This window comes from Panthera tigris, chromosome A2 (assembly GCF_018350195.1).
Source record: "Panthera tigris isolate Pti1 chromosome A2, P.tigris_Pti1_mat1.1, whole genome shotgun sequence".
NCBI lineage: Eukaryota > Metazoa > Chordata > Mammalia > Carnivora > Felidae > Panthera > Panthera tigris.
Window position 1 is genome coordinate 152,330,301 of NC_056661.1, and position 17,423 is coordinate 152,347,723.

General features: G+C 41.7%; 1 protein-coding gene across 4 annotated transcripts in view; it reads right to left on the reverse strand.

The window, feature by feature from the left end:
- The window catches only part of KIAA1549 (KIAA1549 ortholog), a 136,384-nt gene that overhangs the window by 68,128 nt on the left and 50,833 nt on the right, over positions 1-17,423 (reverse strand). For all 4 annotated transcript variants that reach the window (XR_006213053.1, XR_006213050.1, XM_042973289.1 and 1 more), the window contains 5 exons: positions 16,544-16,721; positions 14,897-15,027; positions 12,335-12,518; positions 11,041-11,100; positions 9,465-9,613 (listed from right to left, as the gene is read on the reverse strand). Coding sequence is in view for 2 of the 4 variants with exons in the window: in XM_042973289.1 (XP_042829223.1) it covers positions 9,465-9,613; positions 11,041-11,100; positions 12,335-12,518; positions 14,897-15,027; positions 16,544-16,721 (702 nt within the window). In the remaining 2 variants the exon portion in view is untranslated. The remainder of the gene's footprint in view (positions 1-9,464; positions 9,614-11,040; positions 11,101-12,334; positions 12,519-14,896; positions 15,028-16,543; positions 16,722-17,423) is intronic.

Genomic DNA, 17,423 nt, shown 5'->3' on the forward strand with positions numbered 1-17,423 from the left:
TGTACGGAATAACAAATGTGCTTCATCTTGCTCAGAGTCTGCTCTGAGACACATAGGCAAGTTGGATACAGAGAACACAAGGCTGCCAAGTCCAGGCAGTCTAGAATTGCTACCAAACAGCTCCAGCACATCATAAGAGAACACTAATGTCCTCCCCACATGAATCGTAACCGTTAGGTACACCCCTGGTTCCCAGAAACTATCACTGGTTCTATCCAATCTCATCTTGAATCTTATCAGGATTCTCTCTTTTTTTGGTACGAGGTTTCTCAATCTTCTCTACTGCCATTTTGGTTCAGTGGGGGGCTATCCCAAGTATTGCAGGATATTCAGCATCATCACTGTCCTCCACTCACTAGATGCCACTACCAGTAACCATACCCTCCCACACTAGTTGTGACAAACAAAAATGTCACCAGACATTGCCAAATGTACCCTACATGGCAGGGGACAGGGGCAGCAAAATCACCCTCACTTGAGAACCACTGCTCTCAGGATGATAAATCTCACAAGTTCTTTAACATCCCACTCTCAGTGATAGATAGATCATCCAGACAGAGAATCATAAGGAAACAGCAGATTTGAGCAACACTATAGACTAAAGGAACCTAACAGACATTTACAGAGCATTCCATCCAGTATCAATAGAAGTGCATACACATTCTTCTCAAGCACACATGGAACATTTTCTAGGATACCATATGTTGGGCCACAAAACAAGTCTCAACAAATTCAAGAAGACAGAAGTGATATCAAGCATCTATTCTGACCCCAATGGTATGAAACTAATCAATAATAGGAGAAAAGCTGGAAATTTCACAAATACAGGGAAATTAAACAGCACACTCCTGAAAACACCAATAGACCAAAGAAAAAATCAAAAGGGAAATTTAAAAAGTATCTTGAGACAAATGAAAGAAACACAACATACCACAAACTTATGGGATACAGCAAAAGCAGTTTAAGAGGAAAGTTTATAGCTATAAGCGCATACATCAAGAAAAAAGAAAGATCTCAAATAAAAATTAGCTTTACACCTCAAGGAACTGGAAGGAAGGAGGGAAGGAAGGAAGGAAGGAAAAAGACAAGACCTAAGCCCAAGGTTAGCAGAAGGTAGAAAATAATAAAGTTTAGAACAGAAATAAATAAAACAGAGAATAGGAAAAATGAACAAATCTACGAGTTGGCTCTAAAAAGACAAAATTGACAAATCTTCAGTGAGACTAACAAAAAAAAGGACTTAAATGAAAGTTATAAATAAAATAGGAGACACTGTAACAGATAATAGAAATACAAAGGATCATAAGAGAATACCATAAATTATACACCAACAAATTGGATAACTCAGAAGCAATGGATAAACACACATGACCTACTGAGACGGAATCACAAAGAAATAGAAAATGTGAACAGACCAATAAGGACTGAGAAGATTGAATCGGTAATCAAAAACTTCCCAACAAAAAAAGCCCAGGACCAGATGGTTTCACTGACGAATCCTACCAAACATTTGAAGTATTAATGCTAATCCTTCTCAACATTTTCCAAAACAATAAAGAGAAGGGAACATTCCCAAACTCATTTTATGAGACCAATAATACCCTGATACCAAACTCCAATAAGGGTACTACGAAAGAAAGAAAGAAAGAAAGAAAGAAAGAAAGAAAGAAAGAAAGAAAGAAAGAAAGAAAGAAAGAAAGAAAAAGAAAGGAAACTACAGGCCACTATCTCTGATGAATTAGATGTAAAAATTCTCAACAAAATATATTTCTAGCAAACCAAATGCAACAGCACATTAAAAAGATAATGCACCAGGGCACCTGGGTGGCTCAGTCAGTTAAGAGACTGATTTTGGCTCAGGTCATTATCTCACATTTCATGAGTTTGAGCCCCACATCAGGCTCTGTGCTGACAGCTTGGAGCCTGGAGTCTGCTTCAGATTCTGTGTCTCCCTCTCTCTCTCTGCCCCTCCCCTGCTCATGCTCAGGCTCATGCTCTGCCTCTGTCTCTCTCTCAAAAATAAACAAACATTAAAAAAAAATTTTTTTTTAAAAGATCATGTACTGTGATCAAGTGGGATTCATCCTTGAGAAACAAGGATGGTTCAACATATGCAAATCAGTAAGTGTGATATATCACATAAAAAAATGAAAGATAAAAATCATATGATCATCTCAAAAGATGTAAGTAAAGTATATGACAAAACTCAATATCCATTAATGATAAAAACTCTCAACAAATTAAGTGTAGAAGGAAATACCTCAACATACTACAGGCCATATATGACAAACCCACAGCTAACATACTCAGTGGTATAAGGTTGAAAGTTTTTCCTATAAGATCAGAAACAAGAGTGCCTACTCCCACTATTCCTATTCAACACAGTACTGGAAGTCCTAGCCAGTGCAATTAGGCAAGAAAAAGAAATAAAAGGCATCCAAATCAGAAAGAAAGAAGTAAAATCTATCACTACTTACAGATGACATGATATTATATATAGAAAACCCTCAAGACTCCACCAAAAAAAAAAAAAAAACTATTAGAATAAATGAATGCAGTAAAGTTACAGGATACAAAATTAACACATGAAAATCTGTTATGTTTTTATGCATCAACAATAAAGTATCCGAAAAAACAATAAATAAAACAATCCCATTCACAACAGCATCAAAAATAATAAAATACTAAGGAATAAACTGAACCAAGGAATTAGAAAATCTGTACACTGAGGGGCACCTGGGTGGCTCACTCAGTTAAGCACCCAACTTCAGCTCAGATCACGATCTCATGGTTCATAAGTTCGAGCCCCACATCAGGCTCCTCTGCTGTCAGCACAGAGCTTGCTTTGGCTCCTCTGTCCCCCTCTCTATGCCCTTCCCCTGCTTGTGGTCTCTTGCTCTCTTTCAAAAATAAAATAAACACTGAAAAATTAAAAAAAAAAGATCTGTGCACTGAAAATATAAGATGCTGATCAAAGAAACTAAAGACACAAATAAATAGAAAGATATCCTGTGTTCGTGGATTGGAATAATTAACATTGTTAAAACATCCATATTATCCAAAGCCATCTATAGGTGCCATCTATTGCCGTCAAAATTCCAGCGGCATTTAGAAACAGAAAACAATCCTAAAATTCATATGGAACCACAGAGGACCATGGTGACAAAGGAGCCAAGAATACTCAATGGGGAAGAGATGGTCTTTTCAATAAATGGTGCTGGGAAAACTGTATATTCACATCCAAAAGAATGAAAGTGGGCCCCTCACAAAAATTAACTCCAATGGAAAGATTTAAATGTAAGACCTGAAACCACAAAACTCCTAGAATAAAACATAAGGGCAAGGCTCCTTGACACTGTTCTTGGCAATGATTTTCTGGATATAACGCTGAAAGCACAAGCTACAAAGCAAAAAATATACAAGCAGACTATATCAAACTTAAAAACTTCTGCACAGCAAAAAAGGAAAAAAAGATTCAACAAAATGAAAAGGCAACCTACAGAATGGAAGAAATTATGCACAAATCAAATATTTGATAAGGGGTTAAAAACCAAAATATATAAGGAACTCAAACAACTCAGTAGCAAAAAACACAAAAAAACTCTGATTTAAAAATGGGCATTATGGCACAAGAACAGACACTCAGATCAACGAAACAGAATAGAGAACCCAGAAATGGACACACAAACGTATGGCCAACTAATCTTTGACAAAGCAGGAAAGAATATCCAATGGAATAAAGACAGCCTCCTCAGCAAATGGTGCTGGGAAAACTCGATAGCAACATGCAGAAGAATGAAACTGGACCACTTTCTTACACCATACACAAAAATTAACTCAAAGTGGATGAAAGACCTAAATGTAAAACAGGAAGCCATCAAAATCCTCGAGGAGAGAGCAGGCAAAAACCTCTTTGATCTTGGCCACAGCAACTTCTTACTCAATACATCTCCAGAGGCAAGGGAAACAAAAGCAAAAATGAACTACTGGGACCTCATCAAAATAAAAAGCTTCTGTACTGCGGAGGAAACAATCAGCAAAACTAAAAGGCAACCAACAGAATGGGAGAAGATATTTGCAAATGACATATCAGATAAAGGGTTAGTATCCAAAATCTATAATGAACTTATCAAACTCAATACTCAAAAAACAAATAATCCAGTGAAGAAATGGGCAAAAGACATGAATAGACACTTCTCCAAGGAAGACATCCAGATGACCAACTGACACATGAAAAAATGCTCAACGTCACTCATCATCAGGGACATACAAATCAGAACCACAATGAGATACCACCTCACACCTGTCAGAGTGGCTAACATTAACAACTCAGGCAACAAGAGACATTGGCAAGGATGCGGAGAAAGAGGATCTCTTTTGCATTGTTGGTGGGAAAGCAAGCTGGTACTGCCACTGTGGAAAACAGTATGGAGGTTCCTCAAAAAACTAAAAATAGAACTACCCTACGACCCGGCAACTGCACTACTAGGCATTTATCCACAGGATACAGGTGTGCTGTTTCGAAGGGACACATGCACCCCCATGTTTATAGCAGCACTATCAACAATAGTCAAGTATGGAAAGAGCCCAAATGTCCATCGATGGATGAATGGAAAAAGAAGATGTGTGTGTATGTATGTATGTATGTATGTACATACATACAATGGAGTATTACTCGGCAATCAAAAAGAATGAAATCTTGCCATTTGCAACTGGAGGATGGAACTGGAGGGGATTATGCTAAGTGAAATTAGTCAGAGAAAGACAAAAATCATATGACTTCACTCATATGAGGACTTTCAGAGACAAAACAGATGAACATAAGGGAAGGGAAACAAAAATAATATAAAAACAGGGAGGGGGACAAAACAGAAGAGACTCATGAATATGGAGAACAAACTGAGGGTTGCTGGAGGGGTTGTGGGAGGGGGGATGGGTTAAATGGGTAAGGGGCATTAAGGAATCTACTCCTGAAATCATTGTTGCACTATATGCTAACTAATTTGGATGTAAATTCCAAAAAAATAAAAGTAAAAAATAAAATTTAAAAAAAATGGGCATTAGATCTGAATAGACATTTTTCCAAAACAGATATACATATGGCCAACAATTATATGAAAAGGTAAACATCACTAATCATCAGAGAAATGCAAATCATAACCACAATGAGGTATCACCTCACACCTGTTAGAATATTATCGGAAAGATAATAGATGAGTGCTGATCAGGAAGTAGAGGAAAGGGGACCCTTATGCATGGTTGGTGGGAATGTACAATGGTGCAGCCACTGTGGAAAACAGTAGGGAGGTTCCTCAAAAAAATTAAAATGGAACTACCATATGATCCAGGTCTCCCACTTCCAGATACATAGCCAAAGGAAGTGAAATCCACAAAATCTTGAAAAGATATCTGAACACCCCTGTTCACTGCAGCATTATTTACAATGGCCAAGACATGGAAGCGACCTAAGTGTCCGCCTCTGGATGAATAAAGATGTGATGTCACACACACACACACACACACACACAAATGGAACATTATTCAGTGATAAGAAAGAAGGAAATCCTGTCATTTGCAACAACATGGATGGACCACGAGGGCATTATGCAAAGCAAAATAAGTCAGACAGAGAAAGACAAATACTGTATGATCTCACTTATATGTGGAATCTAAAAAAGCCAGATTCACAAGAACAGACAGTAGGTGGTAGTTGCCAGGGGCAGGGGGTGGGAGAAATGGGTGATGGTGGACAAAGGGTACAAACTTTCAGCGACAAGATAAATAAGTTCCAGGGGTCCAACGCACAGCATAGTGACCCTAATTAACAATACTGTATTATATACTTGAAAGTTGCTCAGAGTGTAGATCTTAAAAATTCTCACCAGATACACAAAAAAGGGAACTATGTGAGTAATGAATGTGTCAACTAATTTTACTGTGGTAATCATTTTGCAGTATATACATACATGAAGTCATGACGTGATACACTTTAAACCTATACAGTGTCATATGTCAATTATATCTCAATCAAGCTAGAAAGCCATGCTTATATTCACAATCTCCTAGGTCAAACAGTACTTTGTCCCAAAATTGCTATCTCTCAGGTGTTAAAGGTAGTCCTTTCACATTAGGACTTCGGAATCTGTGTACCTCCTATGTCAGCTGTATACAAATATACCTTTCTATTTTGTTGCTGTTTCTCTTAATAATATGCAACAATTTCGCTGCCCCTTGAGACTCCAGCAAACTGCACGACTGATGTTCTGGGGAAATGCCAACAATGAGTCCAAGCCCTCTATTTTAGACAGATAACTTGAATGTTTGGTCTCTACGTTTGCAACTGGCAAAATGCAGCTGCTACTTGGCCAGCCACGTGTGCAGAATTGTAATGCTGCCCCGTGTTCTGGACTTGGCTGCTAGACTCCTCCCTCATCACCGGAAACTTCTGGCAAATCAACCATTTCATGATTTCACTGTGAATGCCTTCTTTCAGATTATTTATAAGCTCCTTAACAACACAGGTCCAAACTCTCATCCCTGAAGAATCTGTTCTTTATACCTCTCCATCCTGAGAAGGGCTCATCTATCCTCCCCTTTGTTTGCTATTTCGAGGCTAATTCCCTGACCGCTTCTATTCCCTAACCACCACCTCCTCCCCCGAACTGGGCTGTAGTGATTAATTTTTATTAGCCTTTAGAGTGGAAGACTATCAAAGGGCTACTGAAAAGCAAGGAGATTATATCCACCTGTGTCAATACCTGCATGCCTGTTTATTACACTGAAAAGTTCTGATACATTTCGGAAATGGGTTTTTCTTGCAGAAACCAGGTACCCATCTACTTGGGTACATAATTAAAGATTGTACAAGCTTATTCAGTCTGAAAGCAATGATCAGTAGACTCTAATTCTAGCACCCTTTCTAGATGATTTATCAGATTCATATCTGGAATCCATACAACCATAGTACAACGTGGCCATCATTTGGGGCAACATTTTCAATTTCATTTTTTAAATTATTTTCTGATTCAAATCACATGTTTACTCTACAAATTATATGCTCACTGTGAAATTTTGAAAACCACACAAAAAGTATAAAGAACAAAATGAAAATCACCTGAAATTCAACCAACCAAAGAAAATCACTGCCAACATTCTGGCATATTGCCATTTTTTTGCATAGGTTTTATATTAATATTTGGATGAGAGTACAGACATTCTTTGGTAGTCTCTCTTCACTTGAGCATTTCTCTATATCACTCAATAATTTTTAAAAAATGACACTGGCTACATAACATTCCAACATAAGAAGATTCACTGTAATTTATTTACTCGTTCTCCAACTGCAGGACATTTAGGTAGTTTTAATACTTTCACTTTTGCAGATTATATTTTGATGAAGAGCCCTGCACCTCTGTAGATGAACCCTTGTCCACACATCTTCACACTGTGTCACTCTAAGGGGGACGAGATGTCGGGCAGGCCTCTACGTAATCCATCAGATGGCACCACTGGCCATGTGGCTTGGCTCCCACAAATCTCATATTCCTACCTTAGGGAACTTGCACAATGAAAGTAGCACCTCATTATGCAGCTTTGTGGTGCTCTGCAGGGGAATAAGCTTAGGAATTCCCTGAGCTTGCACCTATGGGTTAACAGGGCATATAGGAATAGGAAGCCTCAGGATGAAAGCGTCCAAAATCAGGTAAACAAGATTAGGTATTCAGGGAGGAAACGCCCCCCAACTTAGTACAACAGCAGAAAGCTGCTTTCACAGCAAGGAAAGACCAAAATAGGTAAGCGGGGCTACAGACCTCAGCAGGGCTAAGTTGCCCAGAGCAGAGCTAAGTAGCAAAAGAAAGGTGCCATTAGCAAAAGAAAGGTGCCATGTTGACCCTGAGGTGGCATGCTCTGTTCCCCTTGTCCCCTAGGCTAGCTAGATAAACACACCTTGGTGCCTCATGCCCGCAGTAAACAACCATCTGCCCAGCACCAGGATTTTGTTTTATATTGACCAAAACCGCTAACACTGCCTATCTTCAAAAACCCCTTTTCCCTCATACCCATGAGTTAATATTCACGGTTTCATTGTCTCTTTGTGCACGTCCATCACGCTTAATAAGCCTTCTGATCCTAATAAAAACGGAGCAAAGACCCTTACTCTGGGCTCTTGTCTCCTCCCGGACATTGGCCTCTCTCGCATTTTAATCCTCCATCGGCTCTCTTGCTGGACAAGAGAGAACTTCAGACCCAGAGTCTACAACGGTGCTCTATAACTGCTTATGTGCATAAATTAACCTCCACCAAGACCTTGAGCTCTATGAAGCCAGGGCTGCTAAATAGGGCAAGGCTTTTTACATGTCATTTTAATTTTTTATTTTCTGCTTATTTAATATTACTCTCAATTTTTTATTAGTTTTTAAAAATTTCTCTATACTCTACTGCACCTGACAAGGGAACTACTCTGGGGAAGGGAATCAAGAACTGTGCTTATGGGCAAAACTTGCTAAGAGGGTGACAGAACAATGATGTCAGCTCAAGGCACCCCCCCACCCCGTCATCCCCCACCCCAGGTGCAGCTGTGCCCCTTCCTCTCTGTTGCCTCCAAACCACCCACCTCTCTGCCCCTGCACTTCTGGGTCTCATCCCACTTTCCTGTCTCTGCAATGCCACGGCTCTAAATATCCCAGTTTGCTAGCTCTGTAAGTCAGCAGTCGAAAAAGAAAAAAAAAAAAAAATCCAAAAATAACATAATTCACATTGAGATGGGAATAAATTACAGCCCGAACCTCCGACTCTCTGTGAGCATGTGAATTTCTTCACAGATCATTTTTCGGTTCTGTCATTCATAACCTTTCTGCTAGTTTACGAAATGAGACGTATGGTGACAGATGGCAGGTACCTAGACTTACTGTGGCGGTCACGATGGAGTGTATGCAAATATCCAATCATTATCTTGCACCCCTGAAACTAATATAATGGTATATATCAATTTTGCTTCAATTAAAAAAAAAAGTGAAGACCACTGGGTAATACGAAACAACCACGGTTGACAGGAGGCAGGAAGGATGAAGCGCCTGCAGAGAGGGCACGAAATTCTCCTCTCTCCGATGGCTTAAGGTCTCTTCCAACTGGATGATTTACAGCGAGGATGCTATTAATAATACTTCCACTGCATAAAATGGACATTTTTGGTAATTAAAAAACTACTCTGCAAATAAGGTCACCTGATGTCAGGGCAACCCAGTGACACACTTCCTTTCCTCTGCTCCCCACGGGGTCTATTTGTCTAGACGCTAGTTGAACTGAAATGCTCCCACGTTCAGCCGCTACCTGATACTGCCACCAGTCTAAATGAGAATTTTCTCACAGGCACTTTCCATTTGCATGAAAATACAGCGTGTTTTTAGACGAGTGCCTCCCCCCTCCTCCCCTCCTCCCCTCCTCCCCTGGCCTTCTCAGAGTACCTGCACGATGCTGTTCCCGGCAGCGATGGTGGCCCTTCTCCACATCCGCCTCCGGGTGGACACCTCGCTGAGCAGCTGCGCCAGTTTGCGTTCCATCTCAGCCTGAAACACTTCATTCTGGAGCTGCTTCTCCACCACGCCCAGGAGAACTACATTTACAAAACAAAACACATGCAGGCGCCAAAACAAGTTAGCAGCGGAGGAAACATGGGTGCGTGCGCAGGAGATGTTAACATAGGATTGCTATAGAGTGCCAGTCCCTAGGGAGGACACACTAAGAGGAGAAAAAGGGAACGTGGACAGGGTCACGGGGAGCCAGGAAGGGCTGCTCAGAGGTCTCATTTACAGCTCCAAGCGCTACACAAACTGGTGGCCAGAAGTCCCAGGAACTCAGCAGTGGAAGAGCTTTGGAGCTAAGAACTCCCACACAAGACCAAACATTTTATTTGCACTTATTTCAAAACTTCTGGAAATGGTCTGAGTTCATATGTTATCTTGACTCAAGACTTAGACTCGTAAACTGACCCAAGAGAGAAGGGTGCCTGCCTTAAACCATCTGCCATAAACAAGATTATCGAACAGATAACGGGCTGGTCGGCGTATTACAGGAGAAAAAGGCTTGTGCTTTTCAACCAGAACTGGCTCAAATCTGCTCTGAGACAGGACCACAGACAAGTCCCTTAAGTGCTTTGAAAATTATCTGGAGGGACGCCTGGGTGGCTCAGTCCGTTAAATGTCTGACTTCAGCTCAGGTCATGATGTCACAGTTCGTGGGTTCGAGCCCTGCGTTGGGCTCTGTGCCGACAGCTCAGAGCCTGGAGACTGCTTCAGACTCTATGTGTCTCTTGCTCTCTGTCTCTCTAAAAAAGGAAAATAAAAAGGAAAGTATCTGGAAAATGGTGCCACTGTACTATCAAAGAGGTAGAGGCTTTACATGGGCTGTTGTATGTGAAGCGAGGAGGGTCTGCAGGTATCGAGAACCCGTAAGTTGTGACCATGACCACTGTACATGCTTCCAGTTCCTTACTGTGCCGCTCACATGCTGGGCGCACAGTGAGGGTGTAACTACCTCTTACACTTTGATTACCCAGTTAGAAAGCCTTTATCTGCAATGCCACAGCTATAAATATCTGACCCAGGCCCACACAACTTTTAAAAAAGCTTCTTAAAAAAAAACAAAAAAAACCAAAAACAAAACAAAAAAGCTTCTTACTTGCTCACCAAGCTTTCATCCTCCTACAACCAAATAAATAAGGCTTTTTAGAAAAAAAGAAATCCTTGCTTTGGAACCTCATCCTGTTCTGGATCAGAAGACAGTCAATTCTTGATAGACGTTCCCCCGGACCTGACGTATGGATTTTAAAGAAAGCCAGTTCTTTTTGTGCCATAACTCAGTGGGGCGCATTCCCACAGCTGAATCCGAATTCCTTTCTCATTCATTCTTTGCCAGGAATTTAAGGTACATTATGCCCTGAATTTAGGACTCGGAAACAAGAAAGGCAGTATCGTGCTCAATACGCCCGCACAGACTTTTTTATTCTTACAGTTTCCAAAACATTATGTAAGTTAAATATACCTGTTCTCACCCAAGAGGACTTCAGCAGCTGGGATAAGTTGAGCTGTGGGTACTGGAAGGCTATAAAAAGAAAAGGAGGGAAATCTGTAAAAAGCAGGTTTGCAACCATCAGAAAGGTAAGTCTAGGGAGTACCCGGTAAGTCACAGCACACTCACTTTCCTATACTACCGAGCACAAAATATGGAAGAACAAGATCCCAGACTGGTGTGAAGGCACAGACAATATGCAGTTTCTGAGCATGAGAGTCTCCAGGAGAAAGACACAGAGAAAAAAATAGAAGACTTGTTTGAGTGACCCTGTGGACAGTGCTTCAGAGAGAGAGCCCGCCCACAAGGTCCCCTTGAAATCTCATAGTTCCAGAGCAATGGTTTTTCACACTGTGTTCCCCAGGGTCCTAGGCTTTCCCAGCAATGACTCAGGGTCCCTATGTCCTGGCTTGCCTGGGATAGTCCCAGGGCACCCCGGCTGTCCCACATACTTATTATTTTATCCCTACCTGCACTGCACAGAACTGAAAGGTGCTATTTGTAAAGAACAATTCTCTCCCTGCCTGCTCCTGCATTTGATAAGTTACTCTTTCTAATTTAATTAACAGCACACTAAAACACAGAAAGGTCCTTAGACCATTTGGCTGTTCCATTTTGAAAAAGAATTTGATGTGGTTTTTTTTTTTTTTGCCTGACTTCAACTCTGGAATCTGCTGTTTTTTTGAAGTAAACGTTTTCCCCACCCCCACCCCCACTCCATTTGCACCGTGAACCTAACTGCTTCAGCCAGGAAGAAAGGTATTGTTTGGTGTTGCTTATTATTCCTTTTTTTTTTTTTTTTTCAGTTTTACATGTACACGCAGTAAATTTTACTCTTTTTTAGGATACAGTTTTATGGCTTTGGACAAACGCACAAACTTGCATAACCACCGCCACCATAAAGAACAGAACAGGCACATCAGCCCCGCCCCCCGCCAAAACTGCCTTCTGCTACTCTCTTGCTGTCTAGCTTTCCTCCCACCCATCACCCCTGGCAACCATAGGTCTGCTCTCTGTGCCTCTGGGCTTCACCTTTTCCAGAACTGTCCTCATCTTTAACAGCCCAGGTTACTCTCAAAAGACAATACTACACCCAGGCCTGGGGGTGAGGAGGGCTCTGGGGACCCTGCCTTGACTCTGAGAAGCTCCAATTTTAGCTGATTTATAGTCTGGATTTCAGCCAAGTATTTCAAGTGAAAAGAAGAGGTCCAGCAATGAAAATATCCGTGGTCACTTCCCCAGGGATTCAGGCAACGGCAGTACTCACGTTCAGCAATCTGGAGCACTGGGTATCCCAGGTAGAAACTGAACTCCACCACGCTCAAGTTCCTGAGCAGCTGGCTCACTTCCGTCCCATTCAAAAACCCCTGCGCGCCTCTGACCGCAAAGACGATATTCACCGGGCCCCGCCGAGGAGCGGGCCTGGAAGCACCCATGGTGACATTCAAGACCTGAAAGAAGGAAGGTGGGATGAGCTTCCAAAAGGAAGCAAAACATTCAGCTAAAAGCCTGTGATTTCTCCCTCACCATTTCTCTCGTTGATTTTTTTTTTTTTTTTTTTGAAGGAGGTAACGTTTCAAAGGAACGAACTGGCTTCACCACCTGGTTCCCGTCTGCGATACTTAAAATTCTGTTTACTGAAAATGTTTTTTACATTGAGTGGTGCACTGAACACAAGTATTTATAGTCCCTCCCGCTCCCTCCCACCCCAAATCCCCAGTGAAATAACAATAGAGCTGAACAAAGGGGAGTAAACCCACAACAGGGCTGAGAATGAAAGAAAATCAGAGATTCTGTCAAATTCCTGGAAGATGGAGAGAGGATGGGATCATCATGATAGAAGCCAGAACTGAGGGAACTGAGACCCAAACCACACACAGGCCTGGAGCCCAGGAGCCAAGAGCTGGCTGCCCCGGGAGAGCTCTGCAGCAACGGTCACCAGAGGAGACAATCAGGACAATTAATCAAAGCCCGTGTGCCAAGAAGTCGAGTTGACTTTCTCCCTCTTCTTTCCTTTCTAACTGCCACACACAGGCCAACACACAGGAGCTGGCGGCAGCCACATCTTCACCCTGACCGGCCCAAAAAACCGCTCCCTGGGCAGAAAGGATCTTCCCGTCAGAGCAAGCTTAAAGACTGTGGGTTTGGACCCTAACAAGAAGGTGGAGCGAGACTGCGATAACCCCAATGCACACAAGAGACAGAGAAGGAAACAAAAGGAAAAAAGCAGCAGAGCTGCGGTGAAAATTACACCGAAGCACTCCATCCCCAGGAATCCTTATCCTACAGGGAGGCGGGGGTCCCAGTCTGTCCCACCACCTGCAGTGGCATACTCTGCCCGACCCGGTGCTCCAGCGAATTCTCCCAGCAGGAGACAGGGCGGATACAGACACAGACACCACAGCTGAAGGGGAGAGCGGCCAAAATCAACAACCTGCTTCTTCACTTCTAACGGCGACCAACCCACGGTCTCCAAATATTTACAGTAAACTAGGAGCATGAACGCGAAGGAACAAGATCAACACAGAACAACAGCTGCAGAGAAAACAGAGACAACTTGGGAACCAGAAGGCAACTTCTAGCAAATTCTCAGTAATCTCCTCAGAGACTTTTCCAGGTGATAGGGCATCTTCATTCAAGGTAATCCTGCATCTTTGCAGGAGAAGCCACAAAGAAAAAGGAGCAAAGAACAACAACAACAACAAAGGACAGCTGAAAGAAAATTCAGCAGAGGGACTGAAAAACATGATGGATGCAGCTGAAGATGAAATTAATGACTTCGGGGGACAAAGTTTAGAAAATCTGTAAAAATAGGGAATTTTCAAAAGAGATGGACCATAGAAGAAAAAATAAGAAATATGAAAGGTGGATCCAGGTACACCAAAATCTATTTAATATAAATTGTAGAGGGGCTTTGGTGGCTCAGTCGGTTAAGCGTCCAACTTTGGCTCAGGTCATGATCTCACAATTCGTGAGTTCGAGCCCTGCATCAGGCTCTGCACTGACAGTGTGGAGCCTACTTGAGATTCCCTCTCTCTTTCAATCTCTCTCTCTTACACACATTCTCTCTCTCAAAATAAATAAATAACCTGTAAAAAATGTGTAAGCCATAGAAAGAGAGAAAAAAGAATGTGGAGAAAAATATCAAAGAAATATAAAAACATAAGCAGTTTCCATACAATACATACAAAGCCTGTTTTGTTGGGTTTTTTTTTTTAACATTTATTTATTTTTGAGAGAGAGAGAGAGAGAGAGACAGTGTGAGCTGGTGAGGGGCAGAGAAAGAGGGAGACACAGAATCCAAAGCAGGCTCCAGGCTCTGAGCTGTCAGCACAGAGCCCAATACACGGCTCAAACTCAAGGACCATGAGATCATGACCTGAGCCGATGTCGGCTGCTTAACTGACTGAGCCACCCAGGCGTCCCCAAAGCCTGTTCTTTAATTCGTGGCTATATTCTCTGTTTTTAGAGTGAAATGCTACATTTCATGGTATTCCACAACGTGAAATGCTAGTGTATTTAGGCATTTAGGTTGATACCATTCCTTCTTAGAACATTCTAGAATTTCTGGCATATGCTCATCTCTCTCTAGCTCGCCACATTTGAGCTCCCTAGTTATCCTGTTACTCTATAATCTTCAAATATGCCTACCCTACTCACGCCATGTGAACTCAGGGCCCTGGAAAGAGATCAACCTTGATTCATGTGAACAGAACCTCTTCTAAGAGAGGAAATGAGGAAGAGTGCATTATGGCCTAAACGAAACATGTGAAGCTAGTTCGTCTTCCAAGGACAAAGCACCTTGTTCTGCATCCCGCGCTATTCTCACCTGCACAGTGAGGTTATGCGTCCCCTGGTGGTGTTTGCTCACTTCTGAAAGAGCTATCATCAGGCCTTTCTCGATGCGCTGGGTGAAGCTGCACAAGCCAGTATCCACACTCTGAGGCACAAACTGAAGTACTGAGAGAAGGAAAGCAATCACAGGCCCACGAACCAGGCGTTGCTTTAGTATTGACGAATGAGGATGGGAAAAATACTATCTAGCTCAACTAACACATCCATAGCACGGGATGAAGTACTAAGAGGTATCACTGATGGGTATGGTAGCACGGAAACCTAAGAGGGCTGCCTCTGCACCAAGCATATATATATATATATATATATATATATATATATATATATATATATATATACACACACGATGTGAAGGTGGCTCGTATCATTTTAAAATGGAAAAACAGGGGCGCGTGGGTGGCTCAGTCGGTTGAGCATCCAAATTCGGCTCAGGTCATGATCTCGCGGTCCGTGAGTTCGAGCCCTGCGTCAGGCTCTGTGCTGACAGCTCAGAGCCTGGAGCCTGTTTCAGATTCTGTGTCTCCCTCTCTCTCTGACCCTCCCCCGTTCATGCTCTGTCTCTCTCTGTCTCAAAAATGAATAAAACATTAAAAAAAAATTTTTTTAATGGAAAAACAATCAGCATCAAAAGATTCAACTGACCAAAACATTCCAAATATGAAATGTGAAATCTTACATAGTTACAGGTGAAATGACAGGATATGTGGTATTACTTTAAAACACTCAACTCCTCCAAAAAAACACTGTGGGGATAGATGAAACAAAACTGGGAACACATCGATAATTTTTCAAGTGCAGATGTGTGTGGCGTGTATTAATAGTCCTCATCTCTTAGGGCGCCTGGATGGCTCAGTCGGTAGAGCACACAACTCTTGATCTCAGGGTTGTGAGTTCAAGCCCCACACTGGGCATGGAGCTTACGTAAAAATATAATGACTTTTATTTTTTTTTTAATTTTTTAATGTTTATTTTTGAAAGAGAGAGAGAGAGACAAAGCGTGCGTGGGAGAGGAGCAGAGACAGAGGGAGACACAGAATCCGAAGCAGGCTCCAGGCTCTGAGCTGTCAGTACAGAGCCCGATGCAGGGCTTGAACCCATGAACCACGAGATCATAACCTGAGCCGAAGTCAGATGCTTAACTGACTGAGCGACCCAGGCGCCCCATGAATTTTTTTTTTAAAGGTCTTTGTCTCTTAGAAGCATGGGCTTTATGAGGGAGATGACATGGTGCCATTTCAAAATAATGTGAGAGGAGGGCACATAGATGTAACAAGACTGACTTAGGAGTTGAAATTTGCTGAAGCCATATGAGGAATACATGGGGGGCTCATTCAACTATTCTGTGTACTTTCACATCTGCTGGAAATTTTCCATAATTACAACGTGTTTTTTTTATTTTATTTTTTTTAATATGAAATTTATTGTCAAACTGGTTTCCATACAACACCCAGTGCTCATCCCAACAGGTGCCCTCCTCAATGCCCATCACCCACTTCCCCCTCCCTCCCACCCCCATAATTTTAAAGAAATTTTTTTAAGTCCTCCCCCAATATTTGAAAAACATAAAAAATACAGTGACATTTTATTGACAAATCAAAACAACTATGCTCAGTTTTCTCACCCGTGTGCACTTGGAACCTGGACTCTGGCACAAGGAAGGAAGGTTTCACAGCCAAGATTAAAGGAGTTTGGTCACGTACAAGTTTACTGTTTATAAGTACATTTATGACTGATATCGCCGTGTAAACAAAAGGCCCAGATGTTACCAGGAAAGTGAAGTCAGCGAACAGTTCATAAACCTATGAAAATTTAAAAATACAAAAGACAATAATTATCAAATTTGAGAGTACTGTAACTCAAAATTAAAGGAAGTTGTACAGAGTAGAAAAATAACAGAGTAAGTAAGGTGAAAAGTAAATGGGGAGCTTTAAATGAAGGGGGAGGGCTGCAAAGATCATCAAAATTTTATTTTAGTTTTCCCTTTTACAGACCCGCCGACCTTCTCAAAAACAGCATAAAATTAATTATAAGAGCAAAGACAGCAAAAAAGAAGAGCACCCAACAATATGAACTGAATAATGAGTTATGGAGAATTCCAGGTTGTATTTTACAAGGTGAACTTCAAAGTTGTCGCATTTAATCCACATATAAAGGAGCCCTTATTCTGTTGAGCAGTGCTAGCCAAAAGACATCCATGAGCCACAAACTCAGCTTTGAAATTTCTAGTAGCCACATTAAACAACATAAAAAGAACAGGTGAAATGAATTTTACTTCACCCAATATATCTGAAATGACATTTCAACATGTGGTCAACCTAAAAAATCACTGGTGAGATAGTTTACGTTTCTTTCTTCACTCGTCTTTGAAATCCTGTGTAAATTTTGGACTGACAGCGCATCTCGATTCAGACAAGCCCAAATGTCACGTGCTCGGGAACCACGTGTGGCTCGTGGCTCTGTTCAGGATGGTGCAGGTCTGCAGCGTGGCTCTCTGACCTCAC